The following is a 27,737-nucleotide window of genomic DNA, read 5'->3' on the forward strand; positions in this document are numbered from 1 at the left end:
TCCTGTTAACGCTAGAGGCGCATCTGTTGTTGATGGCTTCCTGCTGCTAGATTGATGTAGCATTTTACTGGAAGCAGTCATCCCTTGCTTGCTAGCCAATATGATACCATTTAATTGGTTGCAAATGACAACGTAATGGCGTCTTTACAATGCTTCTTGTTTTCGTTCTTTAGCCATCTCTCCTTCTGATTCAGCACCCTTGACAGTTAAGTAAGTTGGCTTGTTAGCTAACTTAGCTAGCTATGTTGGCTAACCAAAGGCTTTTCATATTACAGGTATCTAGCTAACTGTGTCACATCTTTCTGAACATAACCTGTGCATTGTTGTTCAGGCTAATTTGATTATGAGGTGTTGGAAAATAGCTAGTTCTGGTCCAGTAACGTTAGTGGACGGATGCGCACTAACGGCCTGGACCAGAGCTACAGCATAGTTAGCTACAAGCAGGTCAGCGTAAGTGGCACCACCGTAATACAGTAATTCTTCATTTCAGATGGCAGTTCCCTTCAAAATCCCCAAGAGAAAACAGCCACCAGAAGCTGACAACATGCACATGCAGTCCCCTCTCTCACGTCTCCAGGATACCTCCAGCCCATTCGAGGTATCCCGTATAATTTCCATTTGAAGTGGACATGGCCCCAATGAACTGCATTTTCACACAGTGACTCATTATTTGTGAATGAATATTGTGCTTATATTCGCTCATGGTGAATTTTTAAGCCTTGAGACAATTATGACATGGATTGTGTGTGTGCCATTCAGAGGGTGAATGGTCAAAACAAAAGATTTAAGTGCCTTTGAATGGGGTATGGTAGTAGATGCCAGGCGCACTGGTTTGAGTGTCGGACTGCAACGCTGCTGGGTTTTTCACACTCGACAGTTTCCCGTGTGTATCAAGAATGGTCCACCACCCAAAGGACATCCAGCCAACTTGACCCAACTGTGGGAAGTATTGGAGTCAACATGGGCCAGCATCCCTGTGGAACACTTTCGACACCAATGAATTGAGGCTGTTCTGAGGGCGCAACTCAATATTAGGTGTTAATAATAATATTATATGTCATGCTAATGAAACCTCCCAAAGTGCTGCCCAAATAACTCTACCTACATGTACATATTACCTCGACTAACTGGTGCCCCTGCACATTGACTCTGTACCGGTACATTTACATTTGAGTAATTTAGCAGACACTCTTATCCAGAGTGGCTTACAGTAGTGAATGCATACATTTCATTTCATGCATTATTTTTTTTTGTTTACTGGCCCCCCGTGGGAATCGAACCCACAACCCTGGCATTGCACACACTCTGCTCTACCAACTGAGCCACAGGGAAGGCTATGTACCCCCTGTATATAATCTCACTATTGTTATTTTATTGCTGCTCTTTAATTACTTGTTCCTTTTTATTTCACTGCATTGTTGGTTAGGGGATTGTAAGTAAGCATTTCACTGTAAGGTCTACACCTGTTGTATTCGGTGCATGTGACTAATAAAATTTGATTTGATTTTGAAATGGCACCCTATTTCCTATATAATCAATGCACTACTTTTGACCAAAACCCACAGGGTGGCTAGTGCACAATGGGGACAATGGCAGAGGAGGCTGGTGGGAGGAGCTATAGGACGATGGGCTCATTTTAATGGCTGGAATGGAATTAATGGAACGGTATCAAACATATGAAAACCACATTTGACTCGGTTCTATTAATTCCATTCCAGCCATTGCAAGGAGCCCATCCTCCTATAGTGCCTCCTACCAGCCTCCTCTGGAATAGGGTGCCATTTGCGACCCAACCCCAGACTAATTTAGACCTATCACTCTCAAGACACTTTAAAAGCTGTAGGTCAATGTACTATGTAGCCTATGGGTTAATAGTTAAGATGAAACAACATTGTGCGTCATTTCAGACAAGCTGGTGCAATGGCTCTTCAAATGGAAAAAGGCCTGAACAGGTTGGCTCTCTGAATGGACACATCTCCAGAGCAGAGAAAGAGAGGTATGTATAGAAATGATCTGTACATAGCTCTGGTCCATAGCATTCATGCTGCTGAGATTAATGAACAGCATCGTGACGTGACGCACTGGACCAGAGCTTATTTGGACAGTGCTGCTGAATTAAAAATGTCAATTATCTCTACTAAGTGACTTACTTGTCTCACCTCTTGACCCCGTTGGGAGCATAATGTGTCAACCAGGACACTCTCCACCACTTTTCTGCGCTTTCGCCTCATGCCTGGTTTTTGTTGGTTATTTTGTTGCCAGGATGCAGTGGTCATGGATATCTGCAGTGCTTACTATTTTCAGTAGATGGTGCTCTTCAACCAGTTAAATGTACCTGGTCAAAATGTCTAGTACAGTGTGTATAGCTGGAAATCATGATGACAAAAAAAGTGCAGGTTATATTACACAGATGATATTACCGTTACAGTTGAAGTCGGAAGTTTACATACACCATAGCCAAATACATTTAAACAATTCACAATTACTGACATTTAATACTAGTAAAAATTCCCTGTCTTAGGTCAGTTAGGATCAAAACTTTATTTTAAGAATGTGAAATGTCAGAATAATAGTAGAAAGAATGATTTACTTCAGCTTTTATTTCTTTCATCACATTCCCAGTGGGTCAGAAGTTTACATGCACTCAATTAGTATTTGGAAGCATTGTCTTTAAATTGTTTAACTTGGGTCAAACGTTTTGGGTAGCCTTCCACAAGGTTCCGACAATAAGTTGGGTGAATTTTGTCCCAATCCTCCTGACAGAGCTGGTGTAACTGAGTATGGTTTGTAGGCCTCCATGCTCACACACACTTTATCAGTTCTTCCCACAAATTTTCTATGGGATTGAGGTCAAGGCTTTGTGATGGCCACTCCAATACCTTGACTTTGTTGTCCTTAAGCCATTTTGCCACAACTTTGAAAGTATGCTTGGGGTCATTGTCCATTTGGAAGACCCATTTGCGCCCAAGCTTTAACTTCCTGACTGATGTCTTGAGATGTTGCTTCAATATATCCACATAATTTCCCCTCCTCATGATGCCATCTATTTTGTGAAGTGCACCAGTCCCTCCTGCAGCAAAGCACCACCACAACATGATGCTGCCACTCCCGTGCTTCACGGTTGGGATGGTGTTCTTCGGCTTGCAAGCGTCCCCCTTTTTCCTCCTAACATAACGATGGTCATTATGGTCAAACAGTTCTATTTTTGTTTCATCAGACCAGAGGACATTTCTCCAAAAAGTACAATCTTTGTCCCCATGTGCCGTTGCAAACCGTAGTCTGGCTTTCTTATGGCGGTTTTGGAGCAGTGGCTTCTTCCTTGGTAAGTGACCTTTCAGGTTATGTCGATATAGGACTCGTTTTACTGTGGATATAGATACTTTTGTACTGGTTTCCTCCAGCATCTTCACAAGGTCCTTTGCTGTTGTTCTGAGATTGATTTGCACGTTTCGCACCAAAGTACGTTCATCCCTAGGAGACAGAACGCGTCTCCTTCCTGAGCGGTATGATGGCTGCGTGGTCCCATGGTGTGTATACTTGCGTACTATTGTTTGTACAGATGAACGTGGTACCTTCAGGCGTTTGGAAATTGTTCCCAAGGATGAACCAGACTTGTGGAGGTCTACAATTTTTTTATGAGGTCTTGGCTGATTTCTTTACATTTTCCCATGATGTCAAGCAAAGAGGCACTGAGTTTGAAGGTAGACCTTGAAATACATCCACAGGTACACCTCCAATTGACTCAAATGATGTCAATTAGCCTATTAGAAGCTTCTAAAGCCATGACATAATTTTCTGGAATTTTCCAAGATGTTTAAAGGCACAGTCAACTTAGTGTATGTAAACTTCTGACCCACTGGAATTGTGATTCAGTGAATTAACCGCTAGGCTACGTGCTGGGCACGTTAACTAATCTGTCTGTAAACAATTGTTGGAAAAATGACTTGTGTCATGGACAAAGTAGATGTTCTTATTGACTTGCTCAAACTATAGTTTGTTAACAAGAAATGTGTGGAATGGTTGAAAAGCGAGTTTTAATAACTCCAACCTAAGTGTATGTAAACGTCTGACTTCAACTGTATATGGTATTGATGTAGTTCCTGGGATGTTAGATAGACTTTTCTGAGACTTTGATCATTATTTGCAGCACTCCTAACCGGCTAGTTCTGAGGGATGTCTGTGAAGCGCGTCTTGGACCTGGCCAATCAGACAAATGGACCTCCAGCCAGTCAACAGGCTTCCAGAGACCAGCTCAGACCCCAGAACACCGTCCAGTTGCCAGCCAAAGAGGGAATTCCCCGGAGCACAGCAAATGGAGAGAGACCCACATGCCCAGCACACTGTGGAGATCACCCCCTCGCTGTCAGCTAGCAGTCAACAGAACACCTAGGAAGCAGACAGAGTCTCTGACTCATAAGAAGCCACCTCACATCCAATCAAGCCCTGTGACATCATCAACACACAAAGCTGAACAAAGACTCCCAGCAGCCTCTCCTCCCTGCTTCAAAAATGGGTATGTCATCAGGGCGGGGCACGTTGCCTAGCGGTTAAGAGCGTTGGGCCAGTAATCGAAAGGTCGCTGTTTTGAATCCCAGAGCAGACTATGTGAAAAATCTGCTAATGTGCCCTTGAGCAAGGCACTTAACCCTAATTGCTCCTGTAAGTCGATATGGATAAATGTAAATAAAATTACAATGTAATAGATTGATAACTGAAAAACTGAAAACTTTAAGTCTAGGAATTAGAACGTAGTTGATTTTTTAAATGTGAATTGACGTCTGATTCTGCTTGTTCGGTTCACACTTGTTCTGGTATCTGTCACTCTGTCAGAACTAGAAGTGACACCGACAATAGAAATCTGCTTGGAATCATTTGAACTGACTGTACCATTGTCCTCCACTAGATGGCGTCCTAAGAGGGCATCAGACACACTGTGCCGGAACAAGAATCAAGAGACGGGGTGTGTATCGCCACTGCTCAAGACGCGCCGTGCAGAGTTCAGTGGTCAGTGTGTCTCTCTCTCACACACACACACACACACACACACACACACACACACACACACAGAGAGAGTTCATTGAGGTGAAATCCTAGCCTACCGTTCGATCTTTCTCACACAGTCCAAAACAATCCCTAGACAATGTGCTCAGCTTAGGGAGGCCTGATGAAGACAATCTACACCTGTGGATGCTACGCTATTTTTGTGAAAATGTATTATTTGTCTAAAAACATGTCTTTAATCTTGGTGCTCAGTCTAGGCTGTAGATCCACAGCAGTTGGAGGCCACTTATATCTACATGGGCCTAACCAATTAAGGTTCAAACATACTTGTGTAATCAGGAGTTTTCCTCGTTAAGTGTTTTGTTGGAGTTTCAAATCAAATTTTATTGGTCACATACACATGGTTAGCAGATGTTAATGCGAGTGTAGCGAAATGCTTGTGTTTCTAGTTCCGACAGAAGGGTCGAGACCCAGGGTCTCGAGCTTAATGACGAGTTTGGAGGGTACTATGGTGTTAAATGCTGAGCTGTAATCGATGAACAGCATTCTTACATAGGTATTCCTCTTGTCCAGATGGGTTAGGGCAGAGTGCAGTGTGATTGCGATTACGTCGTCTGTGGACCTATTGGGGCGGTAAGCAAATTGGAGTGGGTCTAGGGTGTCAGGTAGGGTGGAGGTGATATGGTCCTTGACTCGTCTCTCAAAGCACTTCATGATGACCGAAGTGAGTGCTACAGGGTGGTAGTCATTTAGCTCAGTTACCTTAGCTTTCTTGGGAACAGGAACAATGGTGGCCCTCTTGAAGCATGAGCAGTGGGGTTAACATTTAGCAGGTGTTGCTGTGTCTAACCAAACCTCCCCTTGCGTTTCCCTCTTCTTCTATATTGTGTTGGCAAGCCTGACCATTTTCCTGGTTGGATAAACAAATGCTTAACTTTATGTCCTTGTTAAAAATGCCTGCAGTAAACATTCTCTTGCCGTTAGACTGCTTTTCTTTTAACTCTTTCTCGTTCAGGAGACGTCACATTTAGCTGTGTGCTTTAGCCAACTCCTGTGGCTATCGCTGTCATGTCATACATGTAGACACCCAGGCTACTGTCTCTTCAACAAGGGTCAAAATGGAACTGTTGTGTTTTACTAGCTTATTTCGTTGTTTCGGTTCCCGCTGGGGCCACCCATACAAAAACATTAATCAAAGTCACTTTGGATAAAAGTGTCTGCTAAGTGGCATATATTTTATTATTCTTTTTCTTCCTCAGGAGATTCCCAAATGTCTGTGAGATGCAGCCCAGTGGAGTCGGAGCAGGATTCTGCATCAGAACCGTCTCCAGAAAGAGAGGTGGACACTTCCTCAAAGACGGACGACAGGCGCTCTGTCTCCCCGGGAGACTCAACATGGAGGAGACATGACTCTGGAATGAATGGATCTCCTCCACAAAACACAGAGGTAGGACTATAGCTGTGTCTCAAGTGGGACCCTCTTCCCTAGATAGTGCACTATAGTTAATAGGATGCCATTTGGGACGCATACAGTTGACTGGCCTCAGGACTCACATAAATATATGTCTAGTAGAAAACAATTCCTTATACTTACTAACTAGTCTGGTACATGGTTATTGGTCGTAACCATACTTGTTAGCTAGCTAGGTTGAGCGTTGGCTAGCTTTTTCAGGCATTGTTTGTTAGTGTTGGCTAACTCAGTGTTGCTAGGTCTATTCCTCACAGTGAAATGACAACAGTGAACAGCCAAGTTGCTTAACTTCCACCCTATACAGATAGTCCTGATTCAGCGGAGCTGGTAGCTCCATATCTTGCTACAGGATAACACCCCAGGGTAGCTTGGTCTATAGAATAGTATAGAGTCTTGTAAAGTGTAGAGAACTATATGAGAACAAACTGGTTAGTGTAGGGGCATATGCAGGCTCATACGTTTTCGTTTAGGATTTATTTTTCTAGTTGATCGTAATCATTTCTAGGGGAATTTCTGTTAGGTTAACCCCTGTGACTAGTAGTCCTACCTGGTGTGCTTTCAGAAGGAGAGGAAGGGGAGCTCAGGATCACTGCAGAACCAGATCAAGAGGACTAGTGGTTCACCAGGGACGGGCCCCAGGGGAAGTGTCCCTGTCCCAGCAGGCCACCGAAGCCAGAGCCCAGATAGTGACGACCCTCCCGACCGCCCCTTGACGTCAGGGGCCAGAGGTGCATCCACAGGGTCCCCGAGACACCCCCTCTCTGCTGTGGCTTCAGTGACCCAGGCCACACAGGAGAAGCGTTTTTCCTTTAGCAGGCCTCCCCTCCGGGCTAACCTCACAGACAGAGAGAGGAGACCTCCAACCAAGTGTCTCTCCCTCCATCTCAGGCTGAGGAGGCCCAAGCCCACCTCCACAGAACCTAGTAAGTTGACCCACTGTTGAACCCTTCATAGCATATTGATCAGAACATACCACATCACGCATAGACTGGCGGTTTGACGTCACATACTACTCTGTAATATGAGTGTTGTTACACTGAACCAACATTCTAAACGAAGCAAAATGCCCTCCTCACCCAGTGGCGTCAGTATAGAATATCGTCCGACACCAATGGATGAACAGGCGAGGAAGCGGCTTCAGCTGTATGTCTTAGTGGGGTTCAGGGCCATTACATAACAGGCTGGCTAGTATCACCATACTCGATACTAAAACGTTACCACAACAACAACAACAGAAAGAAGGCGTATTAGCCAAATTCCCAGAATGGCACTTGATCCAGACAGATAAACTCAGCTACTATTATGCAATCAGTTTGACTTTCTTTTACTAATCTAAGTACCAAACAACATAATGGTCATTTATTTGAATGGTAAATCTGCGTTGATAAACCGGGTAAATCAAGATGTAGCCTAGGTCTAGTCACAATACAGGTGAATGCATATTATTCAACAGGAGTGTGTGCGTGCAGGGAGTTATTGAGCTTGTTTTAGCTGATATTATGGAGCTACAGATGATAAACAATCCTTTCTATTTAGGACTTATTTTATTGGCAACTGTTAGAACATATTTTATTGTACTGATCAATATTTGCATAGAAGAAGCAATATATTTTATCAAAGTGTGCGGTGTCTCTTTAAGAAAGTAATGAGGTCATTTGCAAGGCAGAAGGTGGCTGTGGAATCTGACTTTGTGGCTATGCAAACCAGACTGGAGGCGAGGGAGACTAAGGGTGTGTTCGTAAATTCACTCTGGCTACAGCAGATTAAAAACTGATGAATTTACAAACGCGCAACACCTGTTGAATATTACCGGTGTCAGAAAACGTTGTCAAAAAAACAACTAAATTGTTGCCAGAATCACAGTTAGTCACCAATGCTCTGGATAACATGAAAACAGCCTAACCAGCTCTGCTAGGGTGAGTAACATGGTCAGAGTGAGGTGTTCTCTCATTTATGTCTGGAAGTAGCTAGCATGCTACAGAACGCTCGGATCAACCTTTCTCCTCGGCCAGAGCGTCCAGTGTACAATCTGAACGCTCCCGAGAGCGAAAAACTCTGAATTTACAAACAACCCAGAGCACATTCTGACACACTGGAAGCAATTTACAGGGAAGCTCCCTCTGTTGGCAAGGTGCACCACACCGTGGCATTAGAATGGATCCTCTGGAAGGACCTAAGCTCCACCCCTATAACCAACACTAACCTTAACTTCTATGCAACTAAGCCACGCCCATAGCCACTGATTGGATCTGTGGACCTCTTCTAGCAGAGACCCATGGGCTTCCTCTCTCTAGTGGAGTCTTGGCCCTTCAAATCCCCAGTGATTAGGTAGTAACGAGTACAGGAGCCTTCATAATGATGACGACATGGGGAGCTGGGGAGCCAAGAAGCAGTTGGAAGAGAGAGGAAACTCAAGCTTGGGTTTGTAATTTTTGGTACAGGCAATATTTGCCATTAAAATATATTTTTGTCAACATGGGGCTGGGGCATCACCAGGGGAATGATGAGGACACAACATCCGATGAGGATCCTCATCTGGTCTGCATTTGTTCTCTCTTCTCCTAATGGGTCCTAGTTCCAGCTTTACAAGCTCTTTGTGGTCAGAGATGTGTAGCCAGAGGCGGGCATGGGAAACCGTCAGCGGTGCTGAGAGATTAATGCCTGCCTCCACCGCAGAGGGGTGGCTCACTGTTTTTGAGGTGTGTGTGTGTGTGTGTGTGTGTGTGTGTGTGTGTGTGTGTGTGTGTGTGTGTCTTCACGTGCACTCAAAGTGCTGACAAGGAAAAGACCATAGTGATAACGAGAGCAGAATTGGTTATTCTCAGTCCCCTTTGTCCCTACATTTTAATATTCCATGCATGAGGGAGGAGGCAGGCAGGGAGAGGGAGGAGGCAGGCAGGGAGAGGGAGGGAGGAGGCAGGCAGGGAGAGGGAGGGAGGAGGCAGGCAGGGAGAGGGAGGGAGGGAGGGAGGGAGGAGGCAGGCAGGGAGAGGGAGGGAGGGAGGGAGGGAGGGAGGGAGGGAGGGAGGGAGGGAGGGAGGAGGCAGGCAGGGAGAGGGAGAGAGGGAGGGAGGGAGGGAGGAGGCAGGCAGGGAGAGGGAGGGAGGAGGCAGGCAGGGAAAGGCAGGGAGGAGGCAGGGAGAGGGAGGGAGGAGGCAGGGAGAGGGAGGGAGGAGGCAGGCAGGGAGAGGGAGGGAGGGAGGAGGCAGGCAGGGAGAGGGAGGAGGCAGGCGGGGAGAGGGAGGCAGGCAGGGAGAGGGAGGAGGCAGGGATAGGGAAACGGCAGGAAGTGGGAGGAGGAGGAGAGAAGAGGGATGAGACAGGAGGGGAGGAGGAGGAGGGACAGGAATATGTAGGTCCCGTGTGGATCAGTTGGTAGAGCATGGCGCTGCAACACCAGGGTTGTGGGGAGGAGGGAGAGGGAGAGGAATGTGTGGATCAGTTGGTAGAGCATGGTGCTGCAACACCAGGGTTGTGGGGAGGAGGGAGAGGAATGTGTGGATCAGTTGGTAGAGCATGGCGCTGCAACACCAGGGTTGTGGGGAGGAGGGAGAGGAATGTGTAGGTCCCATGTGGATCAGTTGGTAGAGCATGGTGCTGCAACACCAGGGTTGTGGGGAGGAGGAGGAGGGAGAGGAATATGTAGGTCCCGTGTGGATCAGTTGGTAGAGCATGGTGCTGCAACACCAGGGTTGTGGGGAGGAGGGAGAGGGAGACAAGTAGTCACCCAGATTACTGTGGATAGCCAAAGCTCCCTATAAAGCCCATTAGTCCTGTGTCTGTCTACTGGCACTTGACCCTCACTGACCCAATCCCCTTCCCCCCTCCACTTCCCCCTCCGACTCTGGGTCCTTCCGCTGCTACCAGGAGCTTCTTGTCCCCCTATAAATTAAACCATTGACTTTGCGTGAGCAGCTAACAGCCATCTCCAGCTAGGTCCGTGGTCCTATGTCAGGACCTGGACAATGTAGACTAATCTGTATTTATGTCAAAGGTATTGGTAAACAACAGGATATAGGCTAATGCTGCGTACTTCATCATAATCAATGTGATATAGTAAAAGGGGAGGTGCAGTTAAAAACGTGATTATTCTTAAAAAATATGATGCTATTTTCACACTGTTGTAATATCACTGAAATTAAGATAATGATGATAATGCCCTTTTTGTGTAAGAGATGTTAGAAAACAATGCCTTGAATTTCAGCTTGTTCAGGCCCACATGACATCACAATGTGATCTGATTATAATAGAGCAATGACTGTTCTTCTGGGTAAGGGGATGGACTCTAGACCATCCTATCAGCCAATCAGGGCTGTCTATGTAAATATCTTCACATTTGTTTCCTAACGCCCACATGATCAGACAGTGTTTGAAGGGCGGAAGGAGGCTCAGGGAAATGCACTCAGTTCCTGATGTTTGGTCTACTCAGTGTAAATTATAAAAAATATATATGTTGGAGTTATTTTCATTAAATAAATAAACTGATTTATTAGACATACAGTGATTTAAAAATAAGATTACAAAGACTGCTTGGGGGCTTTAAAAATTGTGATAATGGCCCATTGCAATGCTCATCCTCCCTACAGTTTATTAGCTAATTATTCATCATAATCATCTTGAATACAAATTGATACCACTCCAATCCTCTTAAGTCCTTCACTGACTGTTAGTGTGCCAGCATCTGACACACTCATTAACACACTCATTAACACACTGACTTGAAAGTGACAGTCTCAGTCGGTGGTAGAGCACAGAAAGGACCTCCTGCTCTCAACTTCAGTGACAGTCAGTGTGCCAGCAAGTCCTTCGTGAAGCCACCCCATTGACACACTAACTAACGGTGTCAGTGTCACTTCAAGGTGTCAGTCTCAGTAGGTGGCGCCATAGATATACAACAGTTATGGGTGGTACAGCAGGACAAGGTGCTCCAGTTCTGGCTAGCTCAGCGCTGAGCGTCACACTCCAGATTACTCCCTGGCAAGCCTATTACCCTGGGCCCACCAACCCCAGCCTTTGCATGGACCGGCCATAGTGTGTGTAGGCACATTACTATATACAGTACAATCCCCTCACCTACAGACTGGTGTATACACCTGTCTCTCTGTCTCTCTCTCCTCTCTCTTTCTCCTCTCTTTCTTTCTCTTTCTCTCTCTCTTCCCTCATTTTGAAAGAAAGGCTTGTATATTCTGGGTGTAGCTATCTTCTGCTTATCATTTAAGCCCAACATTTTACGCCCAGCTGCTGCAACAGACCGCTGGCCTGTAATATTATCAGTTCCCGTTGTTTGTATAACGACAGTGTATAATCACCATACTAAGTTGAGTGTGTCTGTGTGTCAGTTGTGCTTTCCAGTGAGGATGAGGAGGACATGGACGATGAAGAAGAGTGCCCCAGGCTGAAGACCCCACAACAGAGCCCCAGGCAAGGCCAACCCACCCCAGAGGAACAGGTAGGAGGGATGAGGGGGGGGGGCATGTGTCTCTAATGATCATGGTACGTCATCACATGTCAGAGGCCTATTCACTTTAATTGAGTAGAATTCTAATGATATGGTTCTAATTCTATGGTTGCCTGGACAAATAACATATTGTCTGGTTTTGAAAAATATTAGAGCATTTGACAGTCAGAGAGCATCAACTCAAGCAAACAAATCAAGATGGACATTTGTATATGCAGTACTCAGAGATGCCAGCTATTTCAGACTTGGATTGAGAGGTCAGACTTGGAGAAGACAACATTGTAGCCTATATCACGACTGAGGTGAGGTTTGCCAGCTCTTGTCAGCTAACTGCCTGTCTGTAACACATGTAGAGGTTTAGCTAACAGACAGTGGGGACTGGGAATGTGTAAGTAATAAAAGAAACCAGTCTGGTGCTGGGAGATAATTAGTAGTAGAAGCGGGTAACTCTGGTTAAGATCCAACATGTTTGTTATTGTGTTTCGAGACGCTGTAGAGGAACAGATGTAACCCCTGTTGTTGAGCATCTTGAACAGAGCTTCCCATTACTGTTCTAGGATTTCTATGTTGCTCAGTGCAGTGTCTCTTCTACCATTACTGTAGCTGGAGGGGCCTAGCTGAAGGGCCTCCACCTTAAACTCCATCCACTGTAACTTGTTGCAACTAAAAGACAAGACATCACCAATTGAAAACATTCTAGGAAATCGTGGTCGATTTAAAGCATTTGCTTCCAGGAGGTCCTTTGTTTCATGCCTGGGAAGAAATCTATTTAAGCAGTTAAGGTGGATATGAGGTGTTTTATGCAATGCTGTGAATTATCTCAACGTGTGCCGGTGCCTCTGTGTTGTGATTGGCAGGCTGTGGTCGGAGAGAAGGTCACGGGGTCACAGAGCGTATCGGCGCACCAACCTGGCAGCACACAGCCACTGCCTCCTATCATGGAACTGTCCTTCTCTACACTGCACGCTGGGGTGGTGCGAGCACAGGCCAATGGAAACCTGGTGGTAAGACACTTTGGCTAGTGGTGTGTGTGTAGGTCACTCTTTCTTTGTGTACACATAGGTGCGTGCTTATGCTCCACATTCAAATTAGTTGTGCATAATACACGTGCGTTCCAAATGTGTGTCTCAGTTGAAGCCTGTATGAATGTAAGACAGAAACAATCAGGTTCTCTCCTCACTGTCCTGATTTCACATCAATATTTACCCAGCTTCTTTTTCTTTCTTTCTTTCTTTCTTTCTTTCTTTCTTTCTTTCTTTCTTTCTTTCTTTCTTTCTTTCTTTCTTTCTCTTTTTTTCTTTCTTTCTTTCTTTCTTTCTCTCTTTCTTTCTTTCTTTCTTTCTCTCTTTCTTTTCTTTCTTTCTTTCTTTCTCTCTTTCTTTCTTTCTTTCTTTCTCTCTTTCTTTCTTTTTTCTTTCTCTCTTTCTTTCTTTCTTTCTTTCTCTCTTTCTTTCTTTCTTTCTTTCTTTCTTTCTCTCTTTCTTTCTTTCTTTCTTTCTTTCTTTCTCTCTTTCTTTCTTTCTTTCTTTCTTTCTCTCTTTCTTTCTTCTTTCTTTCTTTCTTTCTTTCTCTCTTTCTTTCTTTCTTTCTTTCTTTCTTTCATTCTTTCTCTCTTTCTTTCTTTCTTTCTTTCTTTCTTTCTTTCCATGCTCTCTTCCAGATTGCTTCCCCCTTAATGTGATTGGCCCATCACTAGTTTTTGTTCCTGGTTTATATTTGAATAAAGGACATGTGTTGTCCAACGTCTTAATGGGCCAGCCCTCACAAAATAGGGCTTACATATTACACTGATGGGACGGATGGAGAGAGCTGTAATAAAATAGAAGATCAAATATGTGTCGCTACTTTGAACACTTCGAACACAACCTTCACTGGCAGTCTGAAAAACCCACATGCCAGTCTCTTGCTGGAACAATAACATGATAAGCAACTCAAGACTATAACTGGCGAAACATCGGCAGTTTATCACCAGGTGTTCTCCAAACTCCCATCAAGTCCATTCAAGGGCCATAAAATCCTTTAACAAGCAATTAAGAAATAGTGTGGTGCTAATGACAGAGTCCCGGGGTGAATTAAACCGTGGTCAGTGAGTCTGCAGCAGTTGCCTTGTGGTCAATAGATTACTGTGTCAAACTGTTGTTGTTTTCCACTGTGAGATCAGCAAAACAACAGGGAAGTCCCATTGCCTATTTTATTTATTGATTTATTTAGCTGCTTTTGTCATGTCTGGAAACTTTCCTTCTGTTGTTGAACGAGGCATGGTCTTTTTTTATTGACAACCCCTTTAAACAGAATATGTATTATTCTGTTATGATTGGTATTGTTTCCATAGCATCCATGCTAAATATGTCCAATGTGAATACCTATTCAATCCTTTCAGATCTATACAAGTGCGTCTGGGCTAGGGGAATAAGGGCCTAGGGGAATAAGGGCCTAGGGGAATAAGGGCCTAGGGGAATAAGGGCCTAGGGGAATAAGGATCTAGGGGTTGGTCAAGACTGAGGGTCAGGGGTCAGTCTACCCTCCTTAGTATATAAACCCAACAGGATGCTTTATAATTTCCCTCCACCTGTCTTCAATCTCTTCTCCTCCTTTATCTCTTCTCTAATTAGCTATTTTATTCATCCTCCCTTCCTCTTATTACATACCGTAATGACAACATGTCAGCATTTTCCTCCTAATATATTTCATCTCCCTCCTCTTTTTATAGGTAACAGATGATGGCATCACTCTACCGCTGAAAGGTAATCACTGACAGCTTGACATTGCAGGTGTGTGGTGGAGTATGACCTAGCCTAATGATCAGATGGGGAAAGATGATAAAAAGGTCTCAATAAGCCTCAGAGGGTGAAGTCACTGTGTGTTTTAGTCTTTACTGCAACACATGCAGGGTCCTTCCCTTCCCCAGGGGGATCATATGGGCTCCATAGCCTCCCTGACCCACCATCTTCCTGCTGCCGTCATAGATTGCGGCCTGGCGTCATAGATTGTGGCCTCGGTGTCTTTGTAATGAGACTTAGGTCAAGGTATTCAGATGAGGAGGGCAGCGGGCACATGAGTGGCAGTCTGTTTGTGCCATCGTGCCAACTCCTTGGCCCTCATTGTCATGCTAAACATGTTTGGCTTGACAATAAGCAAATGAGTTGGCAAGAGCACAAACAGATCTGGAACCAGGCTAGTGAAGTCAGACTGGCAAACACACTTCTGTTCTGAAAGTGTAGTGCTGAAACCCATTGTCCAGGAAGGAAAGGTAGGCGGCCAGTACGATGCAAAAAAACTGTAGTTAATGATTTACAGGTATTATATACATGTAGAAGGATCAGATCAACCTATTCTATATTTAAGCAATAAGGCCAGAGGAGGTGTGGTATATGGCCAAACAATTGTATACCCCGGCTAAGTTCTGTTCTTAAGCACGACGCAACGCGGAGTGCATGTATACAGCCCTTAGGCCATGGTATATTGGCCATATACCACAACCCCCTGATGTGCCTTATTGCTGTTATAAACTGGTTACCAACGTAATTATAGCAATAAAAATAAATGTTTTGTTATACCTGTGGTATATGGTGAAATATACCACGGCTGTCAGCCAATCAGCATTCAGGGCTCGACCCACCCAGTTTGTAATATTAATTATGTATAATGATTTAATTCCAGCTTGACGTTCCCTTAGATAACCCATCTTTAATCCTTTATATAAATCTCATTACGGTTACTCTTGTTATTGTCCCATGGCTTACCCTGTTGTTTACTGTAGGTGAGCATGTAACGACCCTGGTCAACTGTCTGTGACCCTGTGAGGGTCACACACACGTGCCCCCATACACACACTTACACCTGAACACACACACACCTCTACACACTTACCTGTTTTTCTCTGGACTGGGTTAGGGTTAAGAAGCTCAGCTTAGGGTTCTATTTACGTTTGGGGACGGTAGGCCATACTGGTTTGCACAACTTTTTCACCCCACTTGACTCCGGTTGCATCTGTGGATCTTACTAGTGTCCTAAGACGCTTATGTTGAGCAGGAGGTGGTCAGTTAGTGAGAGCATGGTGCTAGTAACTCCAGGGTCTTGGAGTCGTAACCCCTGATAGTCAGTGTATTAGACAGTCTTTCTGACTTCACCAAAATACTGTATAAGACCCTTAAATAAATGATAGAAATAATCCAACAAAAAAGACTTCCCTGTCATCAGATATCCAGTATGATCAAAACAGAATTATTACACCCCCCCCCTTTTCCAACAGATTCCAGGGTGTCATCCGAGGAGGAGGGGGGGGTGTCGGTGAGCCTGGTGGCGTCTCAGCTCAGGGGGTACGCGGTGTGGGACGGGGGTCTAGCCCAAGACGGGAGTCTCTTCCAGGGTTGTCCCAGCCGAGCGGCCCCCTCCCTGCTCTTCCTCTGGGTGTCTGAGGCCCAGGCCAACCTGGTGCAGACAGAGCTCTCAGCCCTCCACCCCGTTACACTGCCTGGTAAGACTACCGTACCAACTGGGAGAATTAAGACGACACTTGAGAGTACATGTTAACTTTAAAAGAGCTCACTTGAAAAAGAGACGTCAATCTCAATGTGACTTCCCTGGTTAAATGGAGGATAAATACATCTATAGTAATATGAATAGTGGGTCAACATATTTTCACCAGATGCAGAGAATTTGATGCATGAGGCGGGATAAATTAGGACTGGTGTTCCGTCCGATCCAGAGGTGGATTAATTGAGTAAAGGTTCAATCAAGCTGTGAAGGTCAACAGGAAAACAAACTTCCCAAGATTTTGCCTCCTAAAACCTAAAGAAAGACAAGAAAGTGTAGAAGTGGTGTGTTGTCCTTAATGTGGGCCAGTTAGTGAGTGTTAGTGGGCGGATCACAACGCAGCACACCGTCATGACTCAACCACACTTTCTAGAGGAAAGTCATCACCTGCCAACGTGTGGAACATTGTGTGTCTCTGTGTGTGCATCTGTCCGTGTGTTAATGTGTGTGTGTGTGTGTGTGTTCCCTCCTATTGTGGCTATATAGGTCAGGCCTGTCCATTCCTCCTCCTGGTCCTAAGAGAACAGCTGGGTGATCTGCAGGCTGCTCTGCTAGCCTCCATGCTGGATGTAGAGGCCTTCCGTCAGGGCCGCTCCTACGACCTGAAGAGCCCCCTGTCCTGGGCAGACGGCCTGGCACTGATACACAGCTGTCCCCAGGACGCCCACCTCCTCACCCTGCTGGGGCAGAGCCTGGTGGCAGACCCCGGCCTGGGGACAGCAAAGGTCAGTATAGTCACTCAGGAGCTCAGAACTGTGTGAATATGTCTGTGTGTCTGTGTGTGTTTATGTGCTTGACATTGTGTATATACCTCTGTGCTCTTTCGTCCCCTGTCCCCCCCAACTCTCCATCCCTCTGCCTTAAGATGCAGGCTCGGCCTCAGAGGTATAAATTGATAAACCTGTTATAATAATGTCTGTGTTATTCAATCCACTGTGAGGTCTGGGTGCACAACATAACAACAGGTTCCATGAAGGCCAGTTAGTGGCGCCAGCTAGAAGAAGTGGCCCTGTCAGCACGCACGCACACACACAGTGTGAGTGGCCCCTGACTCAGTTTTGATGAAGTGACAGTGTCCAGTGAGGGGAGAGATGGAGGGATGGGGAAATTGGATGGATGGAGATGGGGAGATTGATGGATGGATGGAGATGGGGAGACTGAGGGGTGGAGATGTAGAGATGGTGAGACTGAGTGGTGGAGATTAGAGGTCGACCAATTAATCGTAATGGCCGATTAATTAGGGCCCATTTCAAGTTTTCATAACAATTGGTAATCGGCATTTTTGGAAACCGATTATGGCCGATTGCACTGCACGAGGAGACTGCGTGGCAGGCTGACTACCTGTTATGCGAGTGCAGCAAGGAGCCAAGGTAAGGTGCTAGCTAGCATTAAACGTATCTTATAAAAAAACAATCAATCTTAACATAATCACTAGTTAACTACACATGGTTGATGATATTACTTGTCCTGCGTTGCATATAATCGATGCGGTGCCTGTTAATTTATCATTGAATCACAGCCTACTTTGCCAAACGGGTGATTTAACAAGCGCATTCGTGAAAAAAGCACTGTCGCTGCACCAATGTACCTAACCATAAACATCAATGCCTTTCTTTAAAATCAATACACAAGTATATATTTTTAAACCTGCATATTTAGTTAATATTACCTGATAAGATGAATTTATTTTAACTAGGGAAATTGTGTCACTTCTCTTGCGTTCCGTGCAAGCAGTCTGGGTATAGGCAGCGGTTTGGGCCGCCTGGCTCGTTGCGAACTGCGTGAGGACCATTTATTCCTAACAAAGACCGTAATTAATTTGCCAGAATTGTACATAATTATGACATAACATTGAAGGTTGTACAATGTAACAGGAATATTTAGACTTAGGGATGCCATCCGTTAGATAAAATACGGAACGGTTCCGTATTTCACTGAAATAATAAACGTTTGGTTTTCGAAATGATAGTTTCTGGATTTGACCGTATTAATGACCTAAGGCTCATATTTCTGTGTGTTTATTATATTATAATTAAGTCTATGATTTCATAGAGCAGTCTGACTGAGCGGTGATAGGCGGCTCGTAAGCATTCATTCAAACAGCACTTTCCTGCATTTGCCAGCAGCTCTTCTCTGTGCTTCAAGCATTGCGCTGTTTATGACTTCAAGCTTATCAACTCCCGAGATTAGGCTGGCAATACTAAAGTACTTATTAGAACATCCAATAGTCAAAGGTATATGAAATACAAATGGTATAGAGAGAAATAGTCCTATAATAACTACAACCTAAAACTTCTTACCTGGGAATATTGAAGACTCATGTTAAAAGGAACCACCAGCTTTCATATGTTCTGAGCAAGGAACTTAAACGTTAGCTTTTTTACATGGCAGATATTTCACATTTTCTTTCTTCTCCAACACTTTGTTTTTGCATTATTTAAACCAAATTGAACATGCTTCATTATTTATTTGAGACTAAATTGATTTTATTGATGTATTATATTAGGTTAAAATAATTGTTCATTCAGGATTGTTGTAATTGTCATTATCACAAATATATATATATATATATATATATATATATATATATATATATATATATATATATATATATATATATATAAAAATAAATAAATCGGCCAATTAATCGGTATCGGCATTTTCTTGGCCCTCCAATAATTGGTATCGGCGTTGAAAAATCATAATCGGTCGACCTCTAGTGGAGATGGCTTGTTGGACAGAGTTAGGGGGGGGGTAGGATCACACCCAACCAGCTGCAGAAGTGAGCTTGGTCTCTACTGCCTCACAGGTCCTAGAAGGATGGAGGAATTACACAGGCAGTTAGAAGGGATCTGGGTGGGCGAAGGTGTGTGTGTGGTGGGGATGATGAGTTCCGCAGGGGTGATATGTGATTGGCGGGGGTTGTGTGTGTGACGGGGGTTGTGTGTGTGGCAGGGGGTTGTGTGTGTGTGTGTGTGTGTGTGTGGTGTGTCTGTTCCAGGGAGGGCCCAGGAACGTCAGGGTTTTTGGGGCCAGCTGGCATAGACCAAAGTAGGCCACCTCGTTGGGGTCTTTATGAGCTGGCTCCCTTGACCTCCTCTGTGGACGCAGCAACATGCAAGCATTTTGCGTACCAACTACACAATTCTCTGTCCATGTACGCAGGTACAAGATCCCAGTTAAAAGTACGAAGAAATGAATAGGGCCCGATATTTTTATTTTTAACATTTTAATTTAAAAGAAATCCACTGAGTAAATCTAACATCCCGATTCTCGAGCTGCAACACACAGACATGTACGGAGTTTGTGTCAACGGATATGGAGATTAATGCATAATTATTCGACGCAGCTACCCGGTGTCTGCCCCTCCTATTTGTTGTGATGCTGAGTTATCCGACTGTGTAGGTAAACACTTGGACAAATCCATTTTCAACTCCGTGTGTTGTGGAAAGGTAAACATTAATTGTTTCAAGCTAACGTTAGCGAACATAAGATGGACATTCAGTGGGCTCTAAAGTGCCAGCAATTCACTCGCATTTGCTAGTGAAAGAAATTAAATGCAAATACGAAAAATAACTAGTCGCATATGTGCGATTGTGATATACATTTAATTCTGCGTCCAATTAGTTGTATTTTCACGTAACATTACGAGGATCACGCAACCTGATAGACTAACTTTAATTATGATCCACGTCACAAAAAGCATTAAAAAAGTATAATAAAAAATAAATATAAACATATTGGCATTAAATGGAATGCTGTCAAGAAAGAACGTATTCCAACCTTTTATAGACTTGATTTGGTACAATTCTATAATTTAGATCAGACTCACAAACAGCGCGCGTGTGGGGAAAGAAAACCCCAATTCGGCTGTGCTATGCTCGCGAGTTGAATCTCCAATTTGCAGCGCGCGTCTGGTACTCTAAAAAGTTGGACAGAATTGGCAGGTCTGCAGCATGTCTGGCCAACACACACACAGTGAGTGGCGTCATCCTCTTCCTCTCTGCTGTTCATCATCAGAGCAGACCTTGACTTTATCATCTCCATCCCCCTCATTCTCATCACTCACCAAAACGTTGAATTTGATCACCTGTTCCCCTTGTCCAAAATACATTTGAGGAAAATCCCCCATGCAGTCAGATGAATCTGTAGAGTAAAGTCTGAGGTGTTTGACTGGGGTGATGACTTCTGACGGGTGATTCTGTAATGTTTTTCTGTTCTGTTCTTGTTCCGATCAGGGGAGCCCCAGTCGGACCAGAGGGAACCACAGAAGCAGAGAGCCTTACTCCAGACTCAAGGGCCTGCTGCCCACCAGGTGAGGGCAGTACATCTTGCTGCTCACCAGTTTATTGTTATGGATGGTTTTCAATGTAGAATATACATTAGTTGTTGTATGTATTAGTTGTTGTTGTATTAGTTGTTGTTGTTTACACATGAACTATTGTATCTCTTCATCATCAGGTTGATCCAGTACCCACCCCTCCCTTCTAAAGGAGGAATTACCGTGACAGCAGAGGACCTAGACTGTTTGGACAGTGGCCAGTTCCTCAATGATGTCATCATCGACTTCTACCTTAAGTGAGTTCTAGTGATCTGCCTGTGGACCAATGTTTTCTCCTGTCATGTGAACATCTTAGCCAGCTGGCAGACGTGTAACCTGTGATTATACAACGGGGGGGTCTAATCCTGAATGCTGATTGGTTCAAACCACAACTAAGTACAGTGAAGCAAGACTGAGGGGACTTTTCCGACCAGCATCCCATTGACAGGCTAGCCAAAACCTAAAACTGACCATTATCATAACCAAACCCTAACATTAGCTTCATTTAACATATATGGAAATCAGCCACGTCCCCTTAGTTTAGCCCAGCCACACAGCATGTGACAGTACAGCAAAACCTCAGAATCTTCCTGTCCCCTCAGGTATCTTCTCCTGGAGCGGGCCCCAGGGCCTCTGGCAGAGAGATGTCATGTCTTCAGCAGCTTCTTCTACAAGCAGCTGACCCGCCGGGACACGTCTCTGGAGGAGGAGGCTGCCATCCCGTAAGGAGATCAGCACTCAGTGTCTTTTAACAGCTTAGTGGGCGGCTCGACCGCGCGTCACATGGTGCCCCGCGGGGAGCTCATGTTTGGCCTTAGGCTCCTGGTGGCGTGCTCTATGTGTGCTGGTGGCTTAGTCACATGCTAACGATGTTAATGATGGTATTGACAGAGAAGTTAAGGAGCATTTTACTCTTGTTAAGAGTATTGTTAAGAGATATTCTACCTGGATTGTGATGGAAGGAGTAGTATGCGTTGCTGTGAAGTGTTTCCCCTTTCCTTCCTCTCAGGGCCCGGGACAGGAGGCACCAGAGGGTGAGGACGTGGACCCGCCATGTTGACATCTTCAACAAGGACTACCTGTTTGTGCCTGTCAATCACAAGTGAGTGAGAATCATAGACACGCATGCACTCACACACACTCTCTCACACACACACTCTCACACACTCTCTCTCACGCACACACACACGCGCACACAGCTCGCACACACACACACACACACACACACACACACACACACACACACACACACACACACAGAGAGAGGGTAGAGCCAAGACTTGGACCAATAACGACACCATTTCTGTCGACCTCACAAAGCGGAACAGAATACTACTACTCTACAGAATACACCACTCTACTCTACCCTACTCTGCACTACACTATACTACACTGCCTCGCCTTACCCCGCCCTACACTGCACTGCCTTACCCTACACTATACTACACTGCCCTATACTACACTATACTACGCTACGCTACTCTACTCTACTCCACTCAACTCTACACTACTCAACACTACACTACTTTACTCTACACTACTCTACTGTGCACTACTCTACTCTACACTACTGTATACTACACTACTCTATACTACACTACACTACTCTGCTGTACACTACATGTCATGACACCACACTCCCTTGATTGGGGAAAACGGTGCTCTTTTCTTCATCCTTCCCTCTAGCTGTCATGGCTCTGACAAGGAGACATGAAAACAGGGACATTAAACTGGAGTGGAGGCAGTGTCCAGGCAGGGCAGGGCTCCAGCATAGTGGAGATGTGGCCTGAGCTGTAGTCTGTCTGTCTCTGTCTGTCTCTGTCTGTCTCTGTCTGTCTCTGTCTGTCTCTGTCTGTCTCTGTCTGTCTCTGTCTGTCTCTGTCTGTCTCTGTCTGTCTCTGTCTGTCTCTGTCTGTCTCTGTCTGTCTCTGTCTGTCTCTCTGTCTCTCTCTGTCTCTCTCTGTCTCTGTCTCTCTCTGTCTCTGTCTCTGTTTGTCTCTCTCTGTCTGTCTCTCTCTGTCTGTCTCTGTCTCTCTCTGTCTGTCTGTCTCTCTGTCTCTCTCTGTCTATCTCTGTCTGTGTACTAGTCTCAAGGCTGCAGTGGTGTTGAAACAGCCTCTGTCACGCCTGACAGAGACAGGGCCGGATGTGCGTACCTTCATTCATATGGCTGTGGGTTGATGACGGTCTGGATGGGGTGCTGCACAGCGTCATGTTCCCTGTTCCCTCAACTCCCCACTTCACTTTAGGACCACAGTAGAAGGGTTTTAGTCTACATACTGTACCTTTGTCCCCGGCACAATGATTTAGAACCCTGGCTCAGTCCGTGGAGTGTGGCTCTTGCAATGCCAAGTGCTGTAGGTTCAATTCCACCCATACGGAAAATGTCTGCAGGCATGACACTAAGTCGCTTTGGATATCTGTGCCTGCTAAATGGCATATATTATTATATACAACTACAGACCTATTGTACATATCTTAATGGGTTTTCAATAGAAAAGCATCAATGACAATACCTCCCGACTGACGTGTAGCTGGAAAATGGGCTAAGCTCCAGATACGGATTTATATTCTGACACGGTATGTTCCAGTATGTTCCTATACAAGACAATCAGGCGAGGCTAGGACAGGGGCCCCGGCCAGGCTAGGACAGGGGCCCCGGCCAGGCTAGGACAAGAGCCCCGGCCAGGCTAGGACAGGGGCCCCGGCCAGGACAGGGAACAGGGGACCCGGCTAGGACAGGGCCCACGGCCAGGCTAGGACAGGGCCCACGGCCAGGCTAGGACAGGGGCCACGGCCAGGCTAGGACAGGGGCCACGGCCAGGACAGGGAACAGGGGACCCGGCTAGGACAGGGGCCACGGCCAGGCTAGGACAGGGGCCACGGCCAGGCTAGGACAGGGGCCACGGCCAGGCTAGGACAGGGGCCACGGCCAGGCTAGGACAGGGGACACGGCTGTTCCCTATAGTGTCTTGTGAATGCCATTTACTCCACTAGACTGACAGGTTTCTATCTTTACACATTGAAACAGCACATACTGCCGGTTGCTCTGTATTGCAATGATCAAATCCGTCTAGATATCTAGATGAGAATGTAGATATGGTAACACAGATCTCTGTATCCCCAGTCCATTACGCTTTCTCTCCTAGGATAGGATTAGATGAACTGTAATGTGCCCGAGGGAAAGATTGTCTTAGACACAGTACTGCTGTATACAAAATAGACACTGTACATCATTGTAACCCTTATCATACACATTGAACACTTCTCATATAGCCACATTCATGATACATTGCACATTCCCTTGTGTCTGATTCCCCAGAGCCCACTGGTACCTTGTGGTGATCTGTTTCCCTGGCCTGGAGCAGGCCCAGCATGAGGAGTGGTCTGGCCCAGCTGGAGCGGAGGCCAACGGGGGGAAGAGGAAATGCCAGCCCCAGGCTTCAACTGGGCCTTCTCCAGAGGCCAGCAACCCCAAACTGCAGAACGGAGCAGGTGCGTTTGGACAGCGCCGATGCATTGTGTGTTTGTGATATTTACCTTGGCAGAATCTCACTTCTCTCACCAGGGCCCTGTAACAGCGTTTCTAATCCGCCCGGGTTGTGTTCACACGCTTTGTTTAACTTTAATGATCAAATTAACGTTGGGTTCGATCGTTTTTATTTTGCCTCGATATTGTTGGAAGGTAGCTAGGGGGCTGTTTAGGCTGCGATGTCAGTCCCTAACTCCCCGTTAAAACCCTATGTTAGGGCTTATGTTGTTATATACAACTGCAGACCTCTGAAAATGAGCTCTCTCTAAAACAAACGGTTCTAGCCATACCTGGATGTGATGTTTGTGTTATGTGTGCATGTTCATGCGTGTGTGTAATTGAATCCCAACTGTAGATGGAATTATTTGGTTGGCCTGGTGGCTATAGTGCAGGTCTAGCGTGCCCTCCATACCCAGCCAAGAAACACTGAGAAACGGAGCATGCACATTTGGCCATAACACCACAGAACAAAATCAAAGTAACTAAACATTTGCTGCTGATTTAAAAGGGGTGTGTGTGTGTGTGTGTGTGTGTGTGTGTGTGTGTGTGTGTGTGTGTGTGTGTGTGTGTGTGTACGTACGTACTTCAGGGGGAGCCAGTGGGACACCTACATTGAGGCCCCACAACCCACCAGTAAATATCACCCTCTTTTGTAAAACAATAAAAAAATCACAAAAAATATCAGATGTTTTGAGCATGTGTGCACCATTCTAAATGACATTATCTCAATTTTGAAGGCGTGTACCCAAGATGGTTGTCAGAGGGAGACCATCATTAAGAAGTGAGTGCATTAACTGTGAGTTAACTGGCTGTACTTCCTCCATCTATAACAGTGTGTGTAATGTCACTGGGTTGTCTTCTCTCTGTAGACCCTGCATTCTCATCATGGACTCCCTGAAGATCTCTTACCATGAGAGCATCTATAAGCTCTTGCGGGAGTGAGTACTCTCTGTGTGTGTCTGTCGCACTTGCATTGTTTTGTGTGTGTGTGTGTGTGTGTGTGTGTGTGTGTGTGTGGTTCATATGTGTGTGTAGACTAGTTTCAATCTCTCCCGTCTGTCCTCTCCAGTTACCTACATGTAGAGTGGGAGGTGCGTAGAGGAACACGCAGAGACTTCACTGTAGACAGTATGAAGGCTTCCCACTGTACAGTCCCTCTACAGGACAACAGCAGCGACTGTGGCCTCTACCTCCTGCAGTACGTGGAGAGCTTTCTGCAGGTACGGCCCTCCCCCTCTAACCTCCCACGCTTAACAACAAGCTGACATCGACCATCCATTTCATTGGCATTTTTCTGACTCCACTACACTGTCTAAAACGCTTGATCTGAAATGATAACTGCCTGTCCCATGCATGACATCACACCTTAATCCAAACCTCTGGTTGACTCACTGACTTTCTCCAGAACCCAGTGGTGCACTTTGACCTCCCCCTGCGTTTGGAGCGCTGGTTTCCACGGCAACAGGTGTGGAGGAAGAGGGAGGAGATCCGGACCCTGGTGATGGAGTTGCACGGTCGTCATGGCAATGGTGGGAGCAGCTGCAGGTAGCCAAGGTACCTAACCAGCAATGCACTACTACTACAATACCCCTAAACTGTGAAGGACTTTTTTTTTTTAAATGTACAATACATGTAATATTTATACTATTTTTGTATTACTATTTTTTTTATAGAATGTCACAGGATGTTTGTTTCTCACTTGTATGTAATGTGAATGTACAAAATAATAGGATCATAAAATTGAATAAAATTGTTCATTTGTAATGTTTAGTTTTTATGTTATAGAAGAGAGCATTTGGAATGGACATTATTACACAAGAATATGAGTGAACACACATCTAGTTTGCTGAGCAAAAGTGTAACTCATGTACTCAGAACAGGTTTCTTTTTCAAATGACTCACACTTAAAACCACTATAAATATTAAAGTCAATATTACTCAGTTATTCCTGTTCAGGCTGTTGTTTCTGACCATCAGTCATAGAGGACTCAATATGCACATGATTGTTTGCAGCTGCTAAACAATAGTGTTATCACTACAGACAAGTCCACATGTTGGCAGTGTTTTAGTTTTGGCTCCTCATGTTGTAGCTGCTTAGTTCGTAAGAAAAACCCAATGTTCCAGTGGGGAACACCGAGTAAGCTTACACAATGACCACTTGTAATATGATGATTAGAACAGCACCTCTCCCCTGTTCTGTTTACAGGCAGAACTAAATTCCCCTCTAAGTTTGTGCTGTATGAAAGTCTAGGGACCTGACTCACTCTGTCATAAGAAACAGAAATAACATTCTCCCCACACAGTAAGGGTTTCCATTTGGGTTTCTGTTTGTTTTCATGGTGTAAACGTTGATTTGTTAATGGCATGTTTATAATATAATTATATATTTATAATGATGTATTTATAATGTGGTATATTCCTGGATTAAACATGCCCCCAAGTCTACCTAGCAACAGCTTGACAGAACTCTCTTCTGTCACCATCACAATATTGTAGAGCGAGAATTCCAGATATTACCTTTAAGTTGTTATTGTGTTTTTCACACGGGCACGGTTAATAGGTTTTTCAGTTTGGGTCGTTAACACTAAGTCTGATAGGATATGTGCTTAACCATATGTACTTAATTGGGTTAAGTTGGTAGAATGACCGTTTTTAGATAATTGGTGTCTTTGGTGCAGCCTCTCACAGCATGTGGGCCCCAGACAGAGCCCTCTTAGACAGGACAGAGCTCTCCTCCTCCACCCCTACTGCTGTTGGAAGGGTAAAGGTCACCTCCCCACACCTCCCAAATTAGTTGGGCTACCCTTTTCCTATTCGCCCCATCCAAATCTCTACTCCATTGATTTAGCCACTGTCAGAAAATGGCCCCACTACTACAGTATAAAAACGAGTGTTTATCAATTCTTCCATATTGTTATCCTAATACTATAATTATGTTGGCTTTAATTCTGTCTTATAGTTCAGTTAAAGCCGTATAGTCAAATGCAGTAGCCGGTTTGAAGATTTCATTTGTGCTGTTAAGGTAGCCATAGGTTGACTGGTTCACTATGGATGGGCTTTACGGCTGGGTTCAATGGTTCCATAGAATGAACCAAGGACATCCATACTGCTTAACTCGTCTTACACCTTCCAGCCTACTGATGCATTGGTTTAGGGTCTGGAGATCAGGACTGAGATCAATGTCCTTCCAATAGACCGGTCCAGATAGTCAACAGGTAGTCTGGAGATCAGGACTGAGATCAATGTCCTTCCAATAGACCGGTCCAGATAGTCAACAGGTAGTCTGGAGACGTGTTTATAGAGAACCGTGTTAAAGCAGTTTGAAGTTAGTTTTGTTTTTATTTACAGATAGTTTAACTCATTTAAATGGGCTTACATCAAATCTACTTTGTAATGACAATAAAGAAACTCCATCAAA

At 45.0% G+C, this 27,737-nt stretch overlaps 1 protein-coding gene across 4 annotated transcripts; it reads left to right on the top strand.

The window, feature by feature from the left end:
* The first annotated feature begins 6 nt into the window (after window positions 1-6).
* On the top strand, window positions 7-27,737 carry LOC115179167 (sentrin-specific protease 7). 4 transcript variants are annotated; one of them, XR_003872865.1, is made up of 23 exons: window positions 7-210; window positions 491-598; window positions 1,908-1,996; window positions 4,148-4,513; window positions 4,904-5,004; window positions 6,261-6,448; window positions 7,035-7,395; window positions 11,812-11,921; window positions 12,788-12,934; window positions 14,641-14,674; window positions 16,183-16,407; window positions 16,953-17,191; window positions 20,705-20,781; window positions 20,928-21,044; window positions 21,390-21,509; window positions 21,797-21,889; window positions 24,110-24,282; window positions 24,909-24,952; window positions 25,057-25,100; window positions 25,189-25,257; window positions 25,389-25,539; window positions 25,725-27,534; window positions 27,598-27,737. XR_003872865.1 is itself a non-coding variant. In XM_029740524.1 (22 exons), the coding sequence occupies exons 2-22, from the start codon at window positions 491-493 to the stop codon at window positions 25,866-25,868; spliced, it is 3,000 nt and encodes a 999-aa protein (XP_029596384.1). In that variant the 5' UTR covers window positions 7-210; the 3' UTR covers window positions 25,869-27,737. The 4 variants fall into 4 exon arrangements, 3 of the variants coding, with proteins under 3 accessions (XP_029596384.1, XP_029596386.1, XP_029596385.1); XM_029740524.1 differs by having other exon boundaries at window positions 25,725-27,737; XM_029740526.1 differs by having other exon boundaries at window positions 7,038-7,395; window positions 25,725-27,737.

The sequence above is a fragment of the Salmo trutta genome, chromosome 39 (assembly GCF_901001165.1).
Source record: "Salmo trutta chromosome 39, fSalTru1.1, whole genome shotgun sequence".
NCBI classification, from domain to species: Eukaryota; Metazoa; Chordata; class Actinopteri; order Salmoniformes; family Salmonidae; genus Salmo; species Salmo trutta.